At 42.4% G+C, this 19,259-nt stretch overlaps 1 protein-coding gene across 3 annotated transcripts in view; it reads right to left on the bottom strand.

Annotated features, from left to right (window-relative positions):
• Positions 1-152: 152 nt before the first annotated feature.
• Positions 153-19,259, bottom strand: part of sytl5 (synaptotagmin-like 5) — a 91,082-nt gene continuing 71,975 nt past the window's right edge. For 2 of the 3 annotated variants that reach the window (XM_071354776.1, XM_071354774.1), the window contains exons 10-18: positions 18,694-18,789; positions 11,736-11,804; positions 11,166-11,344; positions 6,349-6,451; positions 5,452-5,613; positions 5,241-5,349; positions 4,982-5,117; positions 4,635-4,843; positions 153-4,390 (exon numbers count right to left, since the gene is read on the bottom strand). In XM_071354776.1, coding sequence (XP_071210877.1) covers positions 4,248-4,390; positions 4,635-4,843; positions 4,982-5,117; positions 5,241-5,349; positions 5,452-5,613; positions 6,349-6,451; positions 11,166-11,344; positions 11,736-11,804; positions 18,694-18,789 — 1,206 coding nt within the window. In that variant the 3' untranslated portion in view covers positions 153-4,247. The remainder of the gene's footprint in view (positions 4,391-4,634; positions 4,844-4,981; positions 5,118-5,240; positions 5,350-5,451; positions 5,614-6,348; positions 6,452-11,165; positions 11,345-11,735; positions 11,805-18,693; positions 18,790-19,259) is intronic. The other variant, XM_071354775.1, reaches the window with a different exon arrangement.

Raw genomic sequence — 19,259 nt, 5'->3', positions numbered from 1 at the left:
GGTCCTGTATAGATTGTATTTTCAACCAGCAACTATCAGGAAATAACACTGATCATAATTTGTTCGCACTTTTACAGATGCCCACACACACTGGATCTGATACAGACAGTTACACAACACACAGAAAAGTTGGTTCTCAACATACATAGAAGTCATCTGAGGAATGATATGTGTTGTTTATTCTTCAAAATATTCTGATAATACATTTTAAACAAAATAAGAGATTGATTCAGTCACATTGCAATGTCAAATCGAACAATTTAGTTTTGAATGAGAGGACATTAAAACAGACAGTAACATGCTGTTAGACACGTCTAGTGTTTCTTCAGTAGCAGGGTATTGCACGCAACTCATCTACACAGTAAATGCCATTTTAATAGTATTATTATTACTGTATTCTGTAGTTTTCAATGGTTGTTTACACTCAGAATTCAGAGTATAACAGGAACTCAGACAATGGTGAATATGTAGACTTGCATTCCACAGTAGACTGTAGGTTATGATAGTAGGCTGTGACTACACTGAGACCAAGCCTGCAGCCCAAATGGCATCCTTTTCCCTATAGAGTATTTGGGGTATTCTACAGAAGTGTTGTAAATTGCTGTCCCACATAAAAATTAAAAATAAACGATTTAGAAAAACATTTAAGTCTCCAAACTTAGGACATTTCATTACATCATGATATATTCTAATTCACTTCAAGGAAATAACAAACATATTTTTCAATTAATATAGCACAAAGTCATTGTTTATATACCTGTTTCTATTGAGAGATGTCTGTCTCACACCCTGACTCCTAAACTTCATGTTTGAAAATAAAGCAATTCATGATTTTTTAAATAGTTTTAGTATTATTATTTCAACAGAACATATTGAGTTGTTCTATTATTACATTGAAAGATACTGGTATAATTAGTAGATTTGTTTATTTTAAAACATACTTTTCAAAAAAATGCTGGCCCACCTTTTGATGTCACTACCGTTAAAGACTGATAAAACACACACATTAAAAGACTGTAGAATGAATCTGCATTAAGCCACACCCCTACATATATCTCCAGCTGATGGGATTGCACCCCTCTCTAGCATGGCCACATAGTGAGTAGTCTGTCTGCAAGCATTTTGGATCAAATTTGTGAGCAGGTTTAATAAATCTTCATGTATTTTTAAGAAGTGTCACTACTCAACATCTAATATTTCAAGAAATATGTAAAGTATGGTTATGGGACCAAAATATGTATTTGGTGGGATGTACATCTGTCCAAAAGTCTAAATTGGTCTAAATTGTCCAACCAAAGCAGTCACAACCAAAACAATTGACACCATAGAGATTGATAGAGGTCTCATCTTTGTATCTGTGCCATTATGGCATCTGTGCCAGCACAGGCAGCGCCATTGAGGCTATCTCCATTTTAAAGTTGCAAGCGCCATGCTTTACATCCTGAGCAACCATGTAGGTAGTGGTCAAGAGCACACTTCAGGAAAAAGTGTATTAAGATGTACAGCCAGCAGAGGGGCTCCAATCCTTAAAGAGCCCAAACATTAACATCTATTTGGCCCAAACATAGATGTCTATAATGTGCTATGCTGTGCTGTACTGTACTGTACTATACAGTACTCCAGTGAACTATACTCTACTTTACTCCACTCAAGTTTCTTAGAATTGAAGAAAGGGCCCATGGAGTCTTGATCTTGTGGTCTTGGTCTTGAGACCACTCAAGTCCACATAAATTCTGTATTTAACTTGTCATGGTCTCAACTCCCTAGGTATGGATCTTGGGACCAATGTACTGGTTTAAATCTTGGTCTTGGCTCATGCTCTCGGACAAGAACTTAAGTCTTTGGTTTACAAACCATAGGGAACTCAATTTGAAGAAGACAATGCTCCCAACCCATAAGAATCCCCATCCAGCTGACTACTTTAAAATGATGGAAGCCCTCAATGGTAATGTCTATACAAAAATATATACCCAATATATATCCATTGACACTCTTCATTTTGCTAAAATAAAGATAGGAAAAGTTACAATTTATACATCAAGCAACATAATGAATCAGATACATAAGTAATTAAATCAATCAATACATTTTAGATTCTACAATCAACATTGAACATTTTACAGAAGAACAATAGAGATTATATTTCTCTAAATTCAATTTAAAGGATTTTAAAGTCCGGTTAAAAATCATGTTTTTATTATTTAGACAATTTTGTATGCAAATAAAACATTAATAGAAGGTTAACCCAAATGATCAATGCTGGTAGTGACACATTTTTTTCCTGGTAAGAAATTCAGGACAATAGTTCAAATTTGCAATACAAATTTGTGTGAGTATTAGATATGTCTATCTAACATATAAGATGTGTGCTGAAAGTTTAGGAAAAATCAGATACAAATGTGATTTTTTCCCCAAACCCCCAATTTGCACCACTTCTGTAGAATCACCCATATAGGGAACAGGGTGCCATTCGAGGTACATGCCAAGACTTCAGAACCACTTATGGGGGGATACTAGAAGTGCTATTACTCATCCAATGAGGTCGTAGGGACAGACAGGTCACAGGGGCCTGGGCTACAGACAGGCTGACGGATGTGTTCTATTCAATGAGTCATAGAGAGAATTTCAATTACATTCTCCTCACGTCCTCTCTTCTCAAAACCCATTGGATGAAAAAGCCAAAGGTCCCTCCCCTCTGACTTTCTCCTCCAGTGGGTTTTTAGAAGGAGGCGAGGAGAGAGGATGGGAGGAGTATGCAATTGAGTTCTCCCTATGACTGAGAGGGTGGCCTGGACATGGGTTCACTCTGGAACATGCAATCCTCCTCCCATCTCCACAAGGCTCCTGGGGCAAAATGTTTCCTGTGGTGCAGATATAACTGCCCCCCTGACTCTCTATTCCACACTTGACACAATACATTTCTATCAGCAATTTGGTGCTGCTGGATCTCTGGTTAGATTTCTGCCTTAATCTCTGTTTCCACCTAAAATGAGGTCCAAAAATATCTGTTGATGAAGTGGCTATTTGTGCCACTCTACTCGTAACGTGTGCTTTATCAAAACTACAGTAAAACCATTGGTGTGTTCAGGATTAGTTACAATGCAATTCTGCAACACTTTGAAACTGGGGTTTATCCGTTCAAAAATGATGCATAATAACATTATTGCATTAAACAATGCAATCTTGAACACACCCATATTATAATTTTACAGTATACTATGGGAATGTTTAAATCTACTCAGCATGCATCAACCCTTAAGTGCCTTTGAAGAAGTTACCTTATGAGAGTAGGGACTAGATTCTATTAGATCCCCATATCGTTTGTTTTGGCGGTGTCTGAAGTGGAACTGCGTTAGAGCTGAAAATCCACAAGCGGACTCCATGCGTTAGCTTGTCGTGGATACGAAACAAAACACCCGCTAAGCGGATGTCTGCCAACGTCGGTTCTGATTGAGTCAAAGCCTAGGTAAAAGCTACCCTGAGCCACTGATGCAAGGTCAGATACATTATCTTCCCCCTAAATGGTTATGGTTAAGAGCAGGTCAGAGCAATCTGATCCTAGATCTGGGGTTAAGAACAACTTCTACCTCATGTAGTCTCAACACAGGGAGAGGAGAGCGTTGTGCATAGTCAGATCAGATCATACAAATGACAATGTGCTTGTTCATTATGTTACATACATGTAACTGCCAAAATAAAGGAAACACCAACATAAAGTGTCTTAATAGGGCGTTGGGCCACCACCTTCTATAAGTGTCTGGAACTTTATTGGAGGGATATATACTTTGTAGTAGTAGTAGTAGTAGTAGTAGTAGTAGTAGTAGTAGTAGTAGTAGTAGTAGTAGTAGTAGTAGTAGTAGTAGTAGTAGTAGTAGTAGTAGTAGTATTAGTAGTAGTAGCAGTAGTAGCAGTAGTAGCAGTAGCAGCAGCGCTTGGTCTTGGCTGGGAATGGCCATGTGTGTGTAAGGCATGACTGGTTGACCTCTTTACCAGATAGAGGACTATGAACCCCAGTGCAGGATCAGGGTAGCTCAGAGGTTAGGGTTCAAGGGTCAGGAAGTGGAGTGATGTCATCAGCTCTGTATTGCGGGATAGAGCTTGGACATGGAGCACTGTCAACCAATGTCCTTCTCTTTCTTTTCTTCTCTTTTTCTCTCTCCCCCTCTTTCCTTCCACTGTTTCTCCCTTTTCTGCCACCTCTCTCTGTCCCTCTTTCTTTTGTCCTTCTTTCCCTCCCTCCCTCCATCTCATGTGTTGTGCTTGCACATGCTGGATCTCAGCATCAGTGTACACTCCTGGGGGACCTCCGGGTTGTCAATCATGCGTTGCCATAGCCGCTGTTCCTCTCCGTACGAGTCCATCCAGTCCACCTCGTTCCCATAGCTCTGGCCTGTAGGGAGACAATAGATCATCACTATCTGTTCCATACACTCCATATCCCTACAGTGTTATGCTGACTGAATATGCTACAAATCACCATAACCTCTGAGAAGAGAGAAAAGAAGAGAAGTGAAGACTGGAGTTAAACTGAAGAGAATACCAGAGAACAGAATAAAAGAAGAGAGAACAGCAGAGAAGTCCAATACCAAACAGCCCATCCCAGCCCCTGGTTCTTCCCAGACGGACAGACAGACCTGTCCCTCCGTTGAGTCGAACTCCCCCCAGGAAGACGTTGCTGGCCAGAGCCTCCTTGTCCCAGACGGTGAGCTCCAGACACACGTTGTTCAGGTCTCCGGCCTGCAGGCCACAGTAGGTGAAGGTGTGGTTCCACTGGGGGTTGACCGAGCGACGCACCACCACCGTCTTGTGCTTGGTAGACTTACTGTTGTCAGGGAGCAGGTACCTGGATCGATGGGGAGACAGGAAACAAGACATCCAAAACTGTCAGAGGAATTGGAATTAGGTAGGTACTAGGTCCTTCCCATCATTCTTACTAGGAATGAAGGCTGGATGAAACTGAATGGGTCTATCTGGGTCTCACCCTTTCACAAAGGGGTCTGAAGTGCCTCCAGACTTGACAGAGGTCAGGTTCTTGGCCTCCTTGACCAGCAGTTCCACCATACCTCCTTTAGGCAGCTTGATGCTGGACTTCTTTCCTTTCAGAAAGCCTTTCTTCACTGAGGGGAGGAGAGAGGTGAATGAGCAAAATTCCAAACAGTCTTTCATGAAATGTCATTAGTTGAATGATATGTGTTAGTGATGGGTTGGAGCAATTAAAACAGAAGGATTTTGTGGAGCACCTTGGACCTGGTCCAGGGGTAGCATGAGGTTCTTCTCTGCAGGGATGTACTTCAGAACCACGGTCAGCTCCCCTTTATACTGGAGCGTGGAGTCCATACTACTGTCCAGCTGCACATAAAACAAATCTACTTACAGTATTTAACACTGATAAACATACAGTGCTGTATAAATCCACACATATACACTATTGTCCATCTGCACACAGGATACCTTGGGCTGCAGAGAGTACCACTCCTCCATGTTGCTGTCAAACTCCCAGGAGTCAAAGGTCAGCTCCACCTCCCCCAGGAAGCTGTTGTGTCCGAAGCGGTCATGGTGCCACACAGACAGCTGCAGCGTTCGTGTCTCCAACTGGGAGTGGCTGATCACATACTACACAAACACAGCACAGGAGAGAGCGACGACAGGAGAGTAGGACTGAGTACAAAAATCACAGTTCCTGCCGATGCTCTTACAGGAATAACACATGTACAGCAGGGGTCAGCAGGGGTCAGCAGGGGTACAGCAGGGGTACAGCAGGGGTCAGCAGGGGTCAGCAGGGGTACAGCAGGGGTCAGCAGGGGTCAGCAGGGGTCAGCAGGGGTCAGCAGGGGTCAGCAGGGGTCAGCAGGGGTGCTTGAGATGAAGTCTATTGACGGCTATACACTGTAGGTATGGTGGTACAGGTTAATGAAAACACATGGGAGGAGCAGGCTTCATTTCTTTATATACTGTACAGATGTAGGATCTTAATTCAGTTTGCCACAGCAGGAAAATAAATAATGTGAATTATTATGTGGAAAGTTGATCAAGTTAAGCTCCTACATCAGTATGAACACCTGCTGACCGACACACTCCTGTTGACACACATACTGTCTCCAGGCAACTTGATCCCATCCAAGGACACACATTCTCATGATCACAAAAACAAACTCATTAAATATTACTGTTTCCCAAGCTACACACAAGTTCATACACACACACACACACACACACACACACACACACACACACACACACACACACACACACACACACACACACACACACACACACACACACACACACACACAATTCAGCCATGCTTATAATTACATTACATTACATTACACACAAACACTCCCTCACCCTAAGGTTCTCGTTGAATACAGGGTTGATTGTGTTGGTCTTGATGCTGGTCTTCCTCTTGCTCTGGCGAGACTTGTCTGGGAGGAGGTAGGCCTTCACATAGCTGCCAACGGAAAAGACATTCAGCCACACTCCATTGGAAGACCGGTGTGCCGTGATCCATATGATCACCCCAAGGCTTCGCTAAGGTTACTCTGACATACCATGAATGTCACAGTTATTGTGGGTCATGCTGAGGTCACACGTCACTCATGGATTGGTTCAAGTTGAGCTGACGGTCAGGAACTGTGATGTTAAGAGGTGTGTGTTCTTTTTCAATTGTGAATGTGTGATAATGAAGTGTGTGTAATTTCACAGTAAGCATATGTTCTTCAGTGGCGTACTGCCTCCTGTGGCGTACTGCATTAGCATCGAATAGCCCCCGTGATATGCAACTTTTCAGGGAAGTTAGGAACAAATATACACAGGCAGTTAGGAAAGCAAAGGCTAGCTTTTTCAAACAGAAATTTGCATCCTGTAACACTAAGTTCTGGGACACTGTAAAGTCCATGGAGAATAAAAGCACATCCTCCCAGCTGCCCACTACACTGAGGCTAGGTAACACTGTCACCACCGATAAATCTACGATAATCGAGAATTTCAATAAGCATTTTTCTACAGTTGGCCATGCTTTCCACCTGGCTACCCCGACCCGGTCAACAGTCCTGCACCCCTCACAGCAACTTGCCCAAGCCTCCCCCATTTCTCCTTCACCCAAATCCAGATAGCTGATGTTCTGAAAGAGCTGCAAAATCTGGAACCCTACAAATCAGCCGGGCTAGACAATCTGGACCCTCTCTTCATAAAATTATCCGCTGAAATTGTTGCAACCCCTATTACTATCTTGTTCAACCTCTCTTTCGTATCGTCTGAGATCCCCAAAGATTGGAAATCTGTCGCGGTCATCCCCCTCTTCAAAGAGGGAGACACTCTAGACCCAAACTGCTACAGACCTATATCTATCCTACCCTGCCTATCTAAGGTCTTCCAAAGCCAAGTAAACAAACAGACCACAGACCATTTCGAATCCCACCATACCTTCTCCGCTATGCAATCTGGTTTCCGAGCTGGTCACGGGTGCACCTCAGCCACACTCAAGGTCCTAAACGATATCATAACAGCCATCGATAAGAGACAATACTGTGCAGCTGTATTCATCGACCTGGCCAAGGCTTTTGACTCTGTCAATCACCACATTCTTATCGGCAGTCTCAACAGCCTTGGTTTCTCAAATGACTGCCTAGGCTGGTTCACCAACTACTTCTCTGACAGAGTTCAGTGTGTCAAATCGGAGGGCCTGTTGTCCGGACCTCTGGCAGTCTCTATGGGGGTGCCACAGGGTTCAATCCTCGGGCTGACTCTTTTCTCTGTATACATCAATGATGTCGCTCTTGCTGCTGGTGATTCTTTGATCCACCTCTACGCAGACGACACCATTCTGTATACTTCTGGCCCTTCTTTGGACACTGTGTTAACTAACCTCGAGACGAGCTTCAATGCCATACAACTCTCCTTCCGTGGCCTCCAACCTCTCTTAAATGCAAGCAAAACTAAATGCATGCTGTTCAACCGATCGCTGCCCACATCACTACTCTGAACGGTTCTGACTTAGAACATGTGGACAACTACAAATACCTAGGTAACTGGTTAGACTGTAAATTCGCCTTCCAGAATCACATTAAGCATCTCCAATCCAAAATTAAATCTAGAATCGGCTTCCTATTTCGCAAACAAAGCATCCTTCACTCATGATGCCAAACATACCCTAGTAAAACTGACTATCCTACCGATCCTTGACTTCGGCGATGTCATTTACAAAATAGCCTCCAACATTCTACTCAGCAAATTGGATGCAGTCTATCACAGTGCATCCGTTTAGTCACCAAAGCCCCATATACTACCCACCACTGCGACCTGTACGCTCTCGTTGGCTGGCCCTCGCTTCATTTCCGTCGCTAAACCCACTGGCTCCAGGTCATCTATAAGTCGTTGCTAGGTAAAGCCCCGCCTTATCTCAGCTCACTGGTCACCATAGCAGCACCCACCCGCAGCAGGCGCTCCAGCAGGTATATTTCACTGGTCACCCCCAAAGCCAATTCCTCCTTCGGCTGCCTTTCCTTCCAGTTCTCTGCTGCCAATGACTGGAACGAACTGCAAAAATCACTGAGGCTGGAGACTCAGCTCACAGATCACTGATCACTGCAATTGTACATAGCCAATCTGTAAATAGCCCATCCAACTACCTCATCACCATATTGTTATTTATTTTATTTATTTTGCTCCTTTGCACCCCAGTACCGCTACTTGCACACTCATCTTCTGCACATCTATCACCCCAGTGTTTAATTTGCCATACTGTAATAATTTCGCCACTATGGCCTATCTATTGCCTCCCCCCCTTATCCTACCTCATTTGCACACACTGTATATAGACTTTCTCTATTGTATTATTGACTGTATGTTTGTTTATTCCATGTGTAACTCTGTGTTGTTGTTTGTGTCACACTGCTTTGCTTTATCTTGGCCAGGTCACAGTTGTAAATGAGAACTTGTGGTTAAATAAAGGTGAAATAACTAGCCTACCTGGTTAAATAAAGGTGAAATAACTAGCCTACCTGGTTAAATAAAGGTGACATAACTAGCCTACCTGGTTAAATAAAGGTGAAATAACCAGCCTACCTGGTTAAATAAAGGTGAAATAACTATCCTATCTGGTTAAATAAAGGTGAAATGACTAGCCTACCTGGTTAAATAAAGGTGAAATAACTATCCTATCTGGTTAAATAAAGGTGAAATGACTAGCCTAACTGGTTAAATAAAGGTGAAATATCTAGCCTACCTGGTTAAATAAAGGTGACATATCTAGCCTACCTGGTTAAATAAAGGTGACATAACTTGCCTACCTGGTTAAAAAAAGGTGAAATAACTAGCCTACCTGGTTAAATAAAAGCGGAATAACTGGCCTACCTGGTTAAATAAAGGTGAAATAACTAGCCTACCTGGTTAAATAAAGGTGAAATAACTAGCCTACCTGGTTAAATAAAGGTTAAATAACTAGCCCACCTGGTTAAATAAAGGTGAAATAACTAGCCTACCTGGTTAAGTAAAGGTGAAATAACTAGTCTACCTGGTTAAATAAAGGTGAAATAACTAGCCTACCTGGTTAAGTAAAGGTGAAATAACTAGTCTACCTGGTTAAATAAAGGTGACATAACTAGCCTACCTGGTTAAATAAAGGTGACATAACTAGCCTACCTGGTTAAATAAAGGTGAAATAACTAGTCTACCTGGTTAAATAAAGGTGAAATAACTAGCCTACCTGGTTAAATAAAGGTGAAATAACCAGCCTACCTGGTTGAATAAAGGTTAAATAAAGGTGAAACAACTAGCCTACCTGGTTAAATAAAGGTGAAATAACTATCCTACCTGGTTAAATAAAGGTGAAATAACTATCCTATCTGGTTAAATAAAGGTGAAATGACTAGCCTACCTGGTTAAATAAAGGTGAAATATCTAGCCTACCTGGTTAAATAAAGGTGACATATCTAGCCTACCTGGTTAAATAAAGGTGACATAACTTGCCTACCTGGTTAAAAAAAGGTGAAATAACTAGCCTACCTGGTTAAATAAAGGTGAAATAACTGTTCTACCTGGTTAAATAAAGGTGAAATAACTAGCCTACCTGGTTAAATAAAGGTGAAATAACTAGCCTACCTGGTTAAATAAAGGTGAAATAACTAGCCTACCTTGTTAAATAAAGGTGAAATAACTAGCCTACCTGGTTAAGTAAAGGTGAAATAACTAGTCTACCTGGTTAAATAAAGGTGACATAACTAGCCTACCTGGTTAAATAAAGGTGAAATAACTAGCCTACCTGGTAAAAATGAGGTGAAATAACCAGCCTACCTGGTTAAATAAAGGTTAAATAAAGGTGAAATAACCAGCCTACCTGGTTAAATAAAGGTTAAATAAAGGTGAAACAACTAGCCTACCTGGTTAATTAAAGGTGAAATGACTAGCCTACCTGGTTAAATAAAGGTGAAACAACTAGCCTACCTGGTTAAATAAAGGTGAAACAATTAGCCTACCTGGTTAAATAAAGGTGAAATAACTAGCCTACCTGGTTAAATAAAGGTGAAATAACTAGCCTACCTTGTTAAATAAAGGTGAAATAACTAGCCTACCTGATTAAATAAAGGTGAAACAACTAGGCTACCTGGTTAAATAAAGGTGAAATAACTAGTCTACCTGGTTAAATAAAGGTGAAATAACTAGCCTACCTGGTTAAATAAAGGTGAAATAACTAGCCTACCTGGTTAAATAAAGGTGACATAACTAGCCTACGTGGTTAAATAAAGGTGAAATAACTAGCCTACCTGGTTAAATAAAGGTGACATGACTAGCCTACCTGGTTAAATAAAGGTGAAATAACTATCCTATCTGGTTAAATAAAGGTGAAATGACTAGCCTACCTGGTTAAATCAAGGTGAAATAACTAGCCTACCTGGTTAAATAAAGGTGACATAACTAGCCTACCTGGTTAAATAAAGGTGAAATAACTAGCCTACCTGGTTAAATAAAGGTGACATGACTGGCCTACCTGGTTAAATAAAGGTAAAATAACTATCCTAACAGGTTAAATAAAGGTGAAATAACTAGCCTACCTGGTTAAATCAAGGTGAAATAACTAGCCTACCTGGTTAAATAAAGGTGAAATAACTGGCCTACCTGGTTAAATAAAGGTGAAATTAAAAATAAGTGTGTGTGTGTGCCCTTACGCATCTGTGCGTTGCCTCTTCTCATCGCCGGTGGCCAGGTTGCGACACTCCTTCACCAGGACGTTAAGAGCGCCTGTCTTATAGCTGTAGCTGATGTTCAACAGCAGCTCGCCACTCACGTTGGCGTTGCCATAGTCACCAGTCTCACTGTACATACTCATCATACTGTTCAGACTGGTCTGTGAGGAGAAGAGAGGGGGGAAGAGAGGAGAGGGGGAGAGAGAATAGATAGGATAAAGGGAGAAGAGAGAAGAGATGGGTAGGGAGAGAGCAAAATGATTAAAAGAGTGTAATAGAGGAGGGGGGCCTTTCGTCTTTGTGCAGGTAAAAATTCAGAACGGACAGATTGAGTCATTTGGTGAGAGATGGGTCTGGCTGGGGAATGTAAAACACTAAAGTTGATCTAATTTATGTCAAAGAGTGAGCCAGTATGATGAATGACCAATTCAGGCAGTCAGTGGCAGCGATGGGAGCAGAGCGGCACCGATTGGTGGAAACATATTCACAATAAGTGGGGTACACACATGCAGGCACACACATACACACATACACAAGGAGGCAAGAACTCACAGTTTCTGCATCCGAGTCGCCAGGAACACTGAGGTAGCCCCATTTTCTCTCTGAGCCGGGAGTAGAAGACTAGCAGCCAGAGGAAGAATAGAACCCGAGCCAGCATGAGGAGGAGGAGAGAGAGAAGGAGGAGGGAGAGAGTGAAGGAGAGAGGAGAGAGGGAAGGAGGTAAGAGGGAAGGAAGAGGGAGGAGAGAGGGAAGCAGTAGAGAGGTGAGAGAGAGTAGGAGGGAGAGAGGGGTGATACATGTGAAAGTGTAAAGAGGACAGAGACGAGAGGACAGACCCCATGTACCAGGGCAGAAACCCCAGACACCAGACACCGACACAAAACTGAATCTATCAGGGTTGCCATGGTGATTATCAGATGAAGCAGGACCCGATAAGAACCCCTCAATGAATAAACAGAGAAGGACACAGCGGACAGGCTGAAAGCACCAGTAAATATCAAAGACAACTAAACACAGGTGCTTCCACCAAAGCAACAACAGAGCAATGGATTTGCGGATTTAGTAGATACATGAGAATCAGCCTTCTGGGCTTCATATTATTTTTTGGGGACCAACTTTTTATTTAGTGTTGTCTTTTTTTTAGGGGGGGTTACAGAAACCATGCCTCCCACCCCCTAGCCCCCCCCATCCCATCTACTGAGGTCGGAATGAATTAATTTGAGCGTTCTGTTAAAGTTTCTGGCAATAGTTTTATCTAAGGAAAGAAATATATATACTCCCATATATTTAAAATGGGAAACAATTGGGATTCCATAAATAGAGATGGAGTCCTCCATCAGAGTCTTGAGAGGCAGTAGGGCTGATTTAGTTAAATAGATTTTATAGCTTGAGATTAAGCTGAATATACTGTATATATGATCTTCAATGCCTTTGGGAGCGATTGAAATACATTGTCTAGATATAGTAAAATATTGTCTGCGTATAATGAGATTAAGATTAAGATTATTTTTGTCACTCAGCAAATGTCAGGTCTGCTGAGCGCAAATTTAAAGTTGTGAAAATTCTGTGCAACTTCCAGCGCGTGTTTACTGCGAACACTGAGGCTGTACCTGCTTTAAGTTACAGTTTCAGACAGTGGCTAAGTAGGCTACTGTGGCTATTTGCGCATAATGTTGGCCTACCATAGTGGCCTACCATCAAAAACAATGGAGAAAATGCATCCCATAACATTTTAACATGGAAATAGCTGTTCTATCATTCAGTCTACAGTAGCAGCCAATGTGTGGTGTTCAATGTAGGCCTACATTCCATGAGACTTTTGAAAAAACATTCAGGACTTGACATGAACCTTTTATCCATTGTCCTTCAGACAAGGAGGTGACTGAAAATGTTGTTGTGTTGTTTGATGCAAGAAACCACTTTACAAAATAAATGCATTATTATTCCCATCCCATTATTACAGAGAATCAGACACATTTTGCTACCCACCCTCTTCCTATTGGCAACTTAGCTTATTCAAGCATGTCTCGAAATGAAACACTGTCCCTTTAAGACAAAGAAAAATCTTTACCTGACTCGCTTTTCAAAGATGTTTAGAAATGTACACATTTGTGCTCTTGTAGGAAGAAAACACGCTGCTGTTGCTGACTACAAATGAACTATAACTGAGCTAATAACTCACTAACTATAAAAGGATATGAACAAATTTGCACACATGGCTACATGCAGCTCTGGCTTTGATCTCAAAACATGCACATCTACTCATGACCGCTCATGCTGTAAACACAGTCCAGTTCAAAGTGAATGCCACAGATCCAAATACAGTGCCTTCGGAAAGTATTCAGACCGCTTGACTTTTTCCACATTTTGTTAGGTTACAGCCTTGTTCTAAAATTGATGAAATTGTTTTCCCCCCTCATCAATCTAAACACAATACCCCATAAAAAAAAACTGAAATATCATATTTACATAAGTATTCAGACCCTTTACTCAGTACTTTGTTGAAGCACCTTTGGCAGCAATTACAGCCTTTAGTCTTCTTGGGTATGACGCTACAAGCTTGGCACACCTGTATTTGTTTCTCCCAGTCTTCTCTGCGGATCCTCTCAAACTCTGTCAGGTTGGATGGGGAGTGTCGCTGCACAGCTATTTTCAGGTCTCTCCAGAGATGTTCAATTGGGTTCAAGTCCGGTCTCTGGTTGGGCCACTCAATGACATTCAGAGACCTGACTAGTCACCCAGTCCCTGCTGCTGAAAAACATCCCCACAGCATGATGCTGCAACCACTATTCTTCACCATAGGGATGACGGCAGGTTTCCTCCAGACATGATGCTTGGCATTGAGGCCAAAGAGTTCAATCTTGGTTTCATCAGACCAGAGAATCTTGTTTCTCATGGTCTGAGTGTCCTTTAGGTGCCTTTTGTCAAACTCCAATCGGGCTGTCATGTGCCTTTTACTGAGGAGTGGCTTCCATCTGACCACCCTACCATAAAGGCCTGATTGGTGGAGTGCTGCAGAGATGGTTGTCCTTCTGGAAGGTTCTCCCATCTCCACAGTTTAACTTTGTCAGAGTGACCCTCGGGTTCTTGGTCACCTCCCTGACCAAGGCCCTTCCCCCCCGATTGCTCAGTTTGGCTGGGCGGCCAGCTCTTTTTTGTTTTTGAGCGGATGGTGGGAACACAATTACGAATAATTTGTAGACTGCAAATTGACAGCAAGAAGTGCAAACAGATACACTACATTACCAAAAGTATGTGGACACCTGCTCGTTGAACATCTCATTCCAAAATTATGGGCATTCATATGGAGTTGGTCCCCTCTTTGCTGCTATGACAGCCTCCACTCTTCTGGGAAGACTTTCCACTAGATGTTAGAACATTGCTGCGGGGACATGCTTCCATTCAGCCGCAAGAGTGTTAGTGAGGTTGGGCACTGATGTTGGGCGATTAGGCCTGGCTTGCAGTCAGTGTTACAATTCATCCCAAAGGTATTCGATAGGGTTGAGGTTAGGGCTCTGTGCAGGCCATTCAAGTTCTTCCACACTGATCTCAACAAACAATTTATGTATGGACCTCGCTTTGTGAACGGTGGTATTGTCATGCTGAAACAGGAAAGGGCCTTCCCCAAACTGTTGCCACAAAGTTGGAAGCACAGAATTGTCTAGAATGTCATTGTATGCTGTAGCGTTAATATTTCCCTTCATATTTCCCTTCACTGGAACCATGAAAAACAGCCACGGACCACTATTCCTCCTTCACCAAACTTTACAGTTAGTGCTATGCATTGGGGCAGATTGCGTTTTCCTGGCATCCGCCAAACCAGTACTTCGAAGGGGGTCCACATACTTTTGTATATATAGTGTATGTTTGCATAAAACATAATCATTTCAAACCTTGCTTACATTTGTATACGATCACGTGTCTCTCTAATATGCGTGGGAATACTTGGGAACACATTTCTTAAATTAAAATCACTTTCCTGGTGTTTTAACCTTCTTTTATGTCCTACAATGAAATTGTAGGACTGCTAAGAAAACCCCAGTTGGGGAACCTTACATTAAAGGGTGCTTTGCTATTTTTAGGCATTGGAATGACCTCTGCCTCCCTCCACGCCTGAGGGCAGAATCCGTCTTCAAGGCTTAGATTGAAGATGTGGCAAATAGGAATCGCAATGTATTCCTCTACCAACCTCAGTCATTTACCATCCAGGTTGTCGGTTCCAGGTGGTTTGTCCTTATTTATAGATAGCAATCATTTTTTCACCTATTCAACACTAACTGCAGAAGTCAAAGCTACTGTGCTCATCTTTCATTATTTGGTCCATTTTGTATGAAAATGAAGGCTCAGCATTTGTTGTTTGCATGTCATGCCTAAGCTTGCTAATTTTGTCAACAAAAAGTTAGTAAAGTGGTTGGCAATATCAAAGGGTTTTGTTATGAATGAGCCATCAGCCTCAGTGAAGGTTGGAGCTGAGTTAGCTTATCTGCCTAGAATTTCATTTAAGGTCCTCCAGAGCTTTTTTACTATCATTCTTTATATAATCTATCTTTGAATCGTTTTTTCTTCTTTTTGTTTAGTTTAGTAACGTGATTTCTCGATTTACTGAATGTTTGCCAATCTGCTGTGTTGCCATACTTATTTGCCATTCCCTTAGCCTCAGCCCTCTCGGCAATACAGTTTTTCAATTCATCATCTACCTATAGGGATTTGGCAGTTTTAACAGGCAGTAAAGGTGTGTTGACATGGCGGTTATACTCTCAACACATCGGAGCGGCGTCCAGCCTGTGGTGTAGAGAAGGAGAAGGTATGTAGGGGTGCGTTCCCCAGTAGATTGTGCAAGTTCTAAATCTGTTTGCTAAGAGTAGCCATTTATTGGTCCCGTGGTCCCGTGTGGCTCAGTTGGTAGAGCATGGCGCTTGCAACGCCAGGGTTGTGGGTTCATTCCCCACGGGGGGACCAGGATGAATATGTATGAACTTTCCAAATTGTAAGTCGCTCTGGATAAGAGCGTCTGCTAAATGACTTAAATGAAATAAATGAATTATCTATAGTCCTCCGCGAGTAAACAATTGTTGCATCGGAATTCCGGTTGGTCCACAGTGTCCCGGGAGAGAGCACAGTAAATACAGCTCCTGCAGTGCATGAAACGCTTGCTTTTTCCTCTTAACGGGGAAGCCTCCATGGGAGGAAACAAATATACTCATTCCATGTCGCAGAGATAGTGATTTACAGGTAGAGTAAAACATGTAAATAAAAAAAGAGAAAATAACTTTTGTATTTTTCCGGACCTATACAGTCCATCTGAAAGTACACCCAATACATTTTAAATTAAACTAAATAGACTAAAGCCTGTTAAACTTTCTGCAACAAACAATTCACAAAAAAAAAAAGTGCACTCACTCTCCTTCCAGTCAAAGAGTGGGCGTGCATACCCATAACATGATGCAGCCAGCACTATGTTTGAAAATATGGACAGTGGTACTTAGTAATGTGTTGTATTGGATTTTCTCCAAACATAACACTTTGTATTCAGGACAAAAAGTTAATTGGTTTCTCACACTTTTTGCAGTTTTACTTTAATGCCTTATTGCAAACTGGACGCATGTTTTGGAATATTTTATATTCTGTACAGCCTTCCTCCTTTTCACTCTGTCAATTAGGTTAGTATTGTGGAGTAACTGCAATGTTGTTGATCCATCCTCAGTTTTCTCCTATCAGTGACTAGTGTTCCATTATTAAAGTGGCCAGTGATTCCATGTCTATGTATATAGGACAGCAGCCTCTAAGGTGCAGGGTTGAGTAGCCGGTTGGTAGCCGGCTAGTGATGGCTATTTAACAGTCTGATTGCTGTTTTTAAGTCTCTCGGTCCCAGCTTCTTTGAGCATTGCGATATTGACCTTGTTTCTTGCCAGGATATCAAGACAGCTGGAACGAATAGCTAGGGTTGCCATGTTTATGTAATATTAATGATGTCATTGTTATCTTCAGTGTTAATAACCCCATGGATGTGAAACAAAAAGCAGGAGCCACAGGGAAACCCACCCATTGATTGTTCCCCACCCAGAACCCCCTCACCCATTGGTTGTTTCCCACTCAGAACGCCCCCCCCCCCCCCCCCCATTGGTTGTCATCCCCCGGTCCCCCCCACTCATTGGTTGTTCCCCACCCAGAAACCCCCCACCAATTGGTTGTTTCCCACTCAAACCCCACCCTCCTCATTGGTTGTCCCACCCCCCACTCATTGGTTGTCCCCCCCCCACCCATCCCACTCATTGGAGCGGCCATGTTCCCACAGGTGAATGGTAAACGGACAGAATATGCTGCTGGAGCGAAATAGACCTGCTATTGTTCCTTGTAATACAGTGAACGTCCCACACCTTAATGTGATGTTATATGTTGACAATTATTTCTAAATAAGTAGTTATTTTGCCAAGGAAAGCCATGAGAAAACCACACGTTTCAATGCATGCCACCGGAACCGGAACACCGGGCTTCAGTTATGATGAATATTACTCACAGTGTACATTAACATTATGGGAAGAATCGCTGCTATAGATATCTACTGTGTGTGTGTTTCCCTCATCCACCCCTATATTCATTCTGTTCTATTCATACAATATTTTCAAGCAGGGAGATTCAGAGAATCCAGTCATCATTCATCTCCATAATCATGGCCCTCCACCTCTGCTGTTATTGAGAGCAGAGCCCACGGCCAGAATTAATGTTGTTAGTCATGTCTGAGGTGAAATTAGAAATGTCAGACAGGCAGGGGGTGTGTGTCGCCTGTTAACCTAACAATGTCTCCGATTTGTCCTTTTTTTATGATTGTGTTTTTTATCTCTTCTATATTTCTGGGGGTATTTCCTATTTATTGATTGAATTTGGTATTTAATCCCACTGGGCACACACTGGTTGAATCAATGTGGTTTCCAAGTCATTTCAACAAAATGATGTTGAACCAATGTGGGAATAGTCTGTGCCCAGTGGGATGTGTGTATGTTTGTATTCTGCAGGGCTCATTTGTAAAAGAGACCTACGTCTGTCAATCACAAAACTCAGCTAATTATTTAGTTTAGTGTTGTGAGAAAATAAACAGAAATGTTGTTCTAAGCCAGGTTCTACCAGAGCATAGCACACATACAAATGATATACAGTATATACACCTGTGAGTTTAGGCACATTTTCCTGGCTCCTAGTAAATGTCTATATGTGAGCTGTGCTGTGAGCTGTGCTGTGAGCTGTGCTGTGAGCTGTGCTGTGTGTGTGAGACACTGCCCTGCTGTTCTTCAGCCCTGAGGTCACTGGTGCTATTGACACTGTTCACACAATGGTTTCAACACAGCCATGACTCACTCATCAATCCTCTTTATGGGCTGTGTGTGTGTGTGGCACCATGCCTGCAAGTCTGTCTTCTTGTGTGCCAGAGCATGGCAGATGCATCTTTGTGTCCATTATGTGGGTGTGTGTGCGTTTGTGTGTGTCTGTGTTTACTATACGGCAGGGTATTACCGTAGACACGGCGCAGCTCATGCGTCGGCTGGCGGCCCTGCTGTGTGCCGACATCAGAGCATCGATGTCCTCGTCTTTATCATTATCATCAAACTCCTGGAGAACACAGAAACCATCAAAAGAGACATCAACCAATGGAATCTCTCTGTAGATTCACAGTAATAAGGCAATACAGTGTAAACACAGTTTTCTGTGGCAACTTCAAATTCAATCAGACAGGTCAGGATTTAATCAGACAGGTCATCTTTCTTTCCAAGATGGCATAGCAGTCAGACGTCCTTTGTCCTCGTCTTGTCGTGTCCCGTGTATATATATACACCACCGATAAATCCACTATAATTGAGAATTTCAATAAGCATTTTTCTACGGCTGGCCATGCTTTCCACCTGGCTACCCCTACCCCGGTCAACAGCACCCCCCACAGCAACTCGCCCAAGCCTTCCCCATTTCTCCTTCTCCCAAATCCAGTCAGCTGATGTTCTGAAAGAGCTACAAAATCTGGTCCCCTACAAATCAGCTGGTCTAGACAATCTGGACCCTTTCTTTCTAAAATTATCTGCCGAAAT

Source organism: Salvelinus alpinus, chromosome 20 (genome assembly GCF_045679555.1).
Source record: "Salvelinus alpinus chromosome 20, SLU_Salpinus.1, whole genome shotgun sequence".
In the NCBI taxonomy this organism is placed as follows: Eukaryota; Metazoa; Chordata; class Actinopteri; order Salmoniformes; family Salmonidae; genus Salvelinus; species Salvelinus alpinus.
The sequence above is the reverse complement of the archived record's forward strand: the minus strand, read 5'-3'. Positions and strand labels throughout refer to the sequence as shown.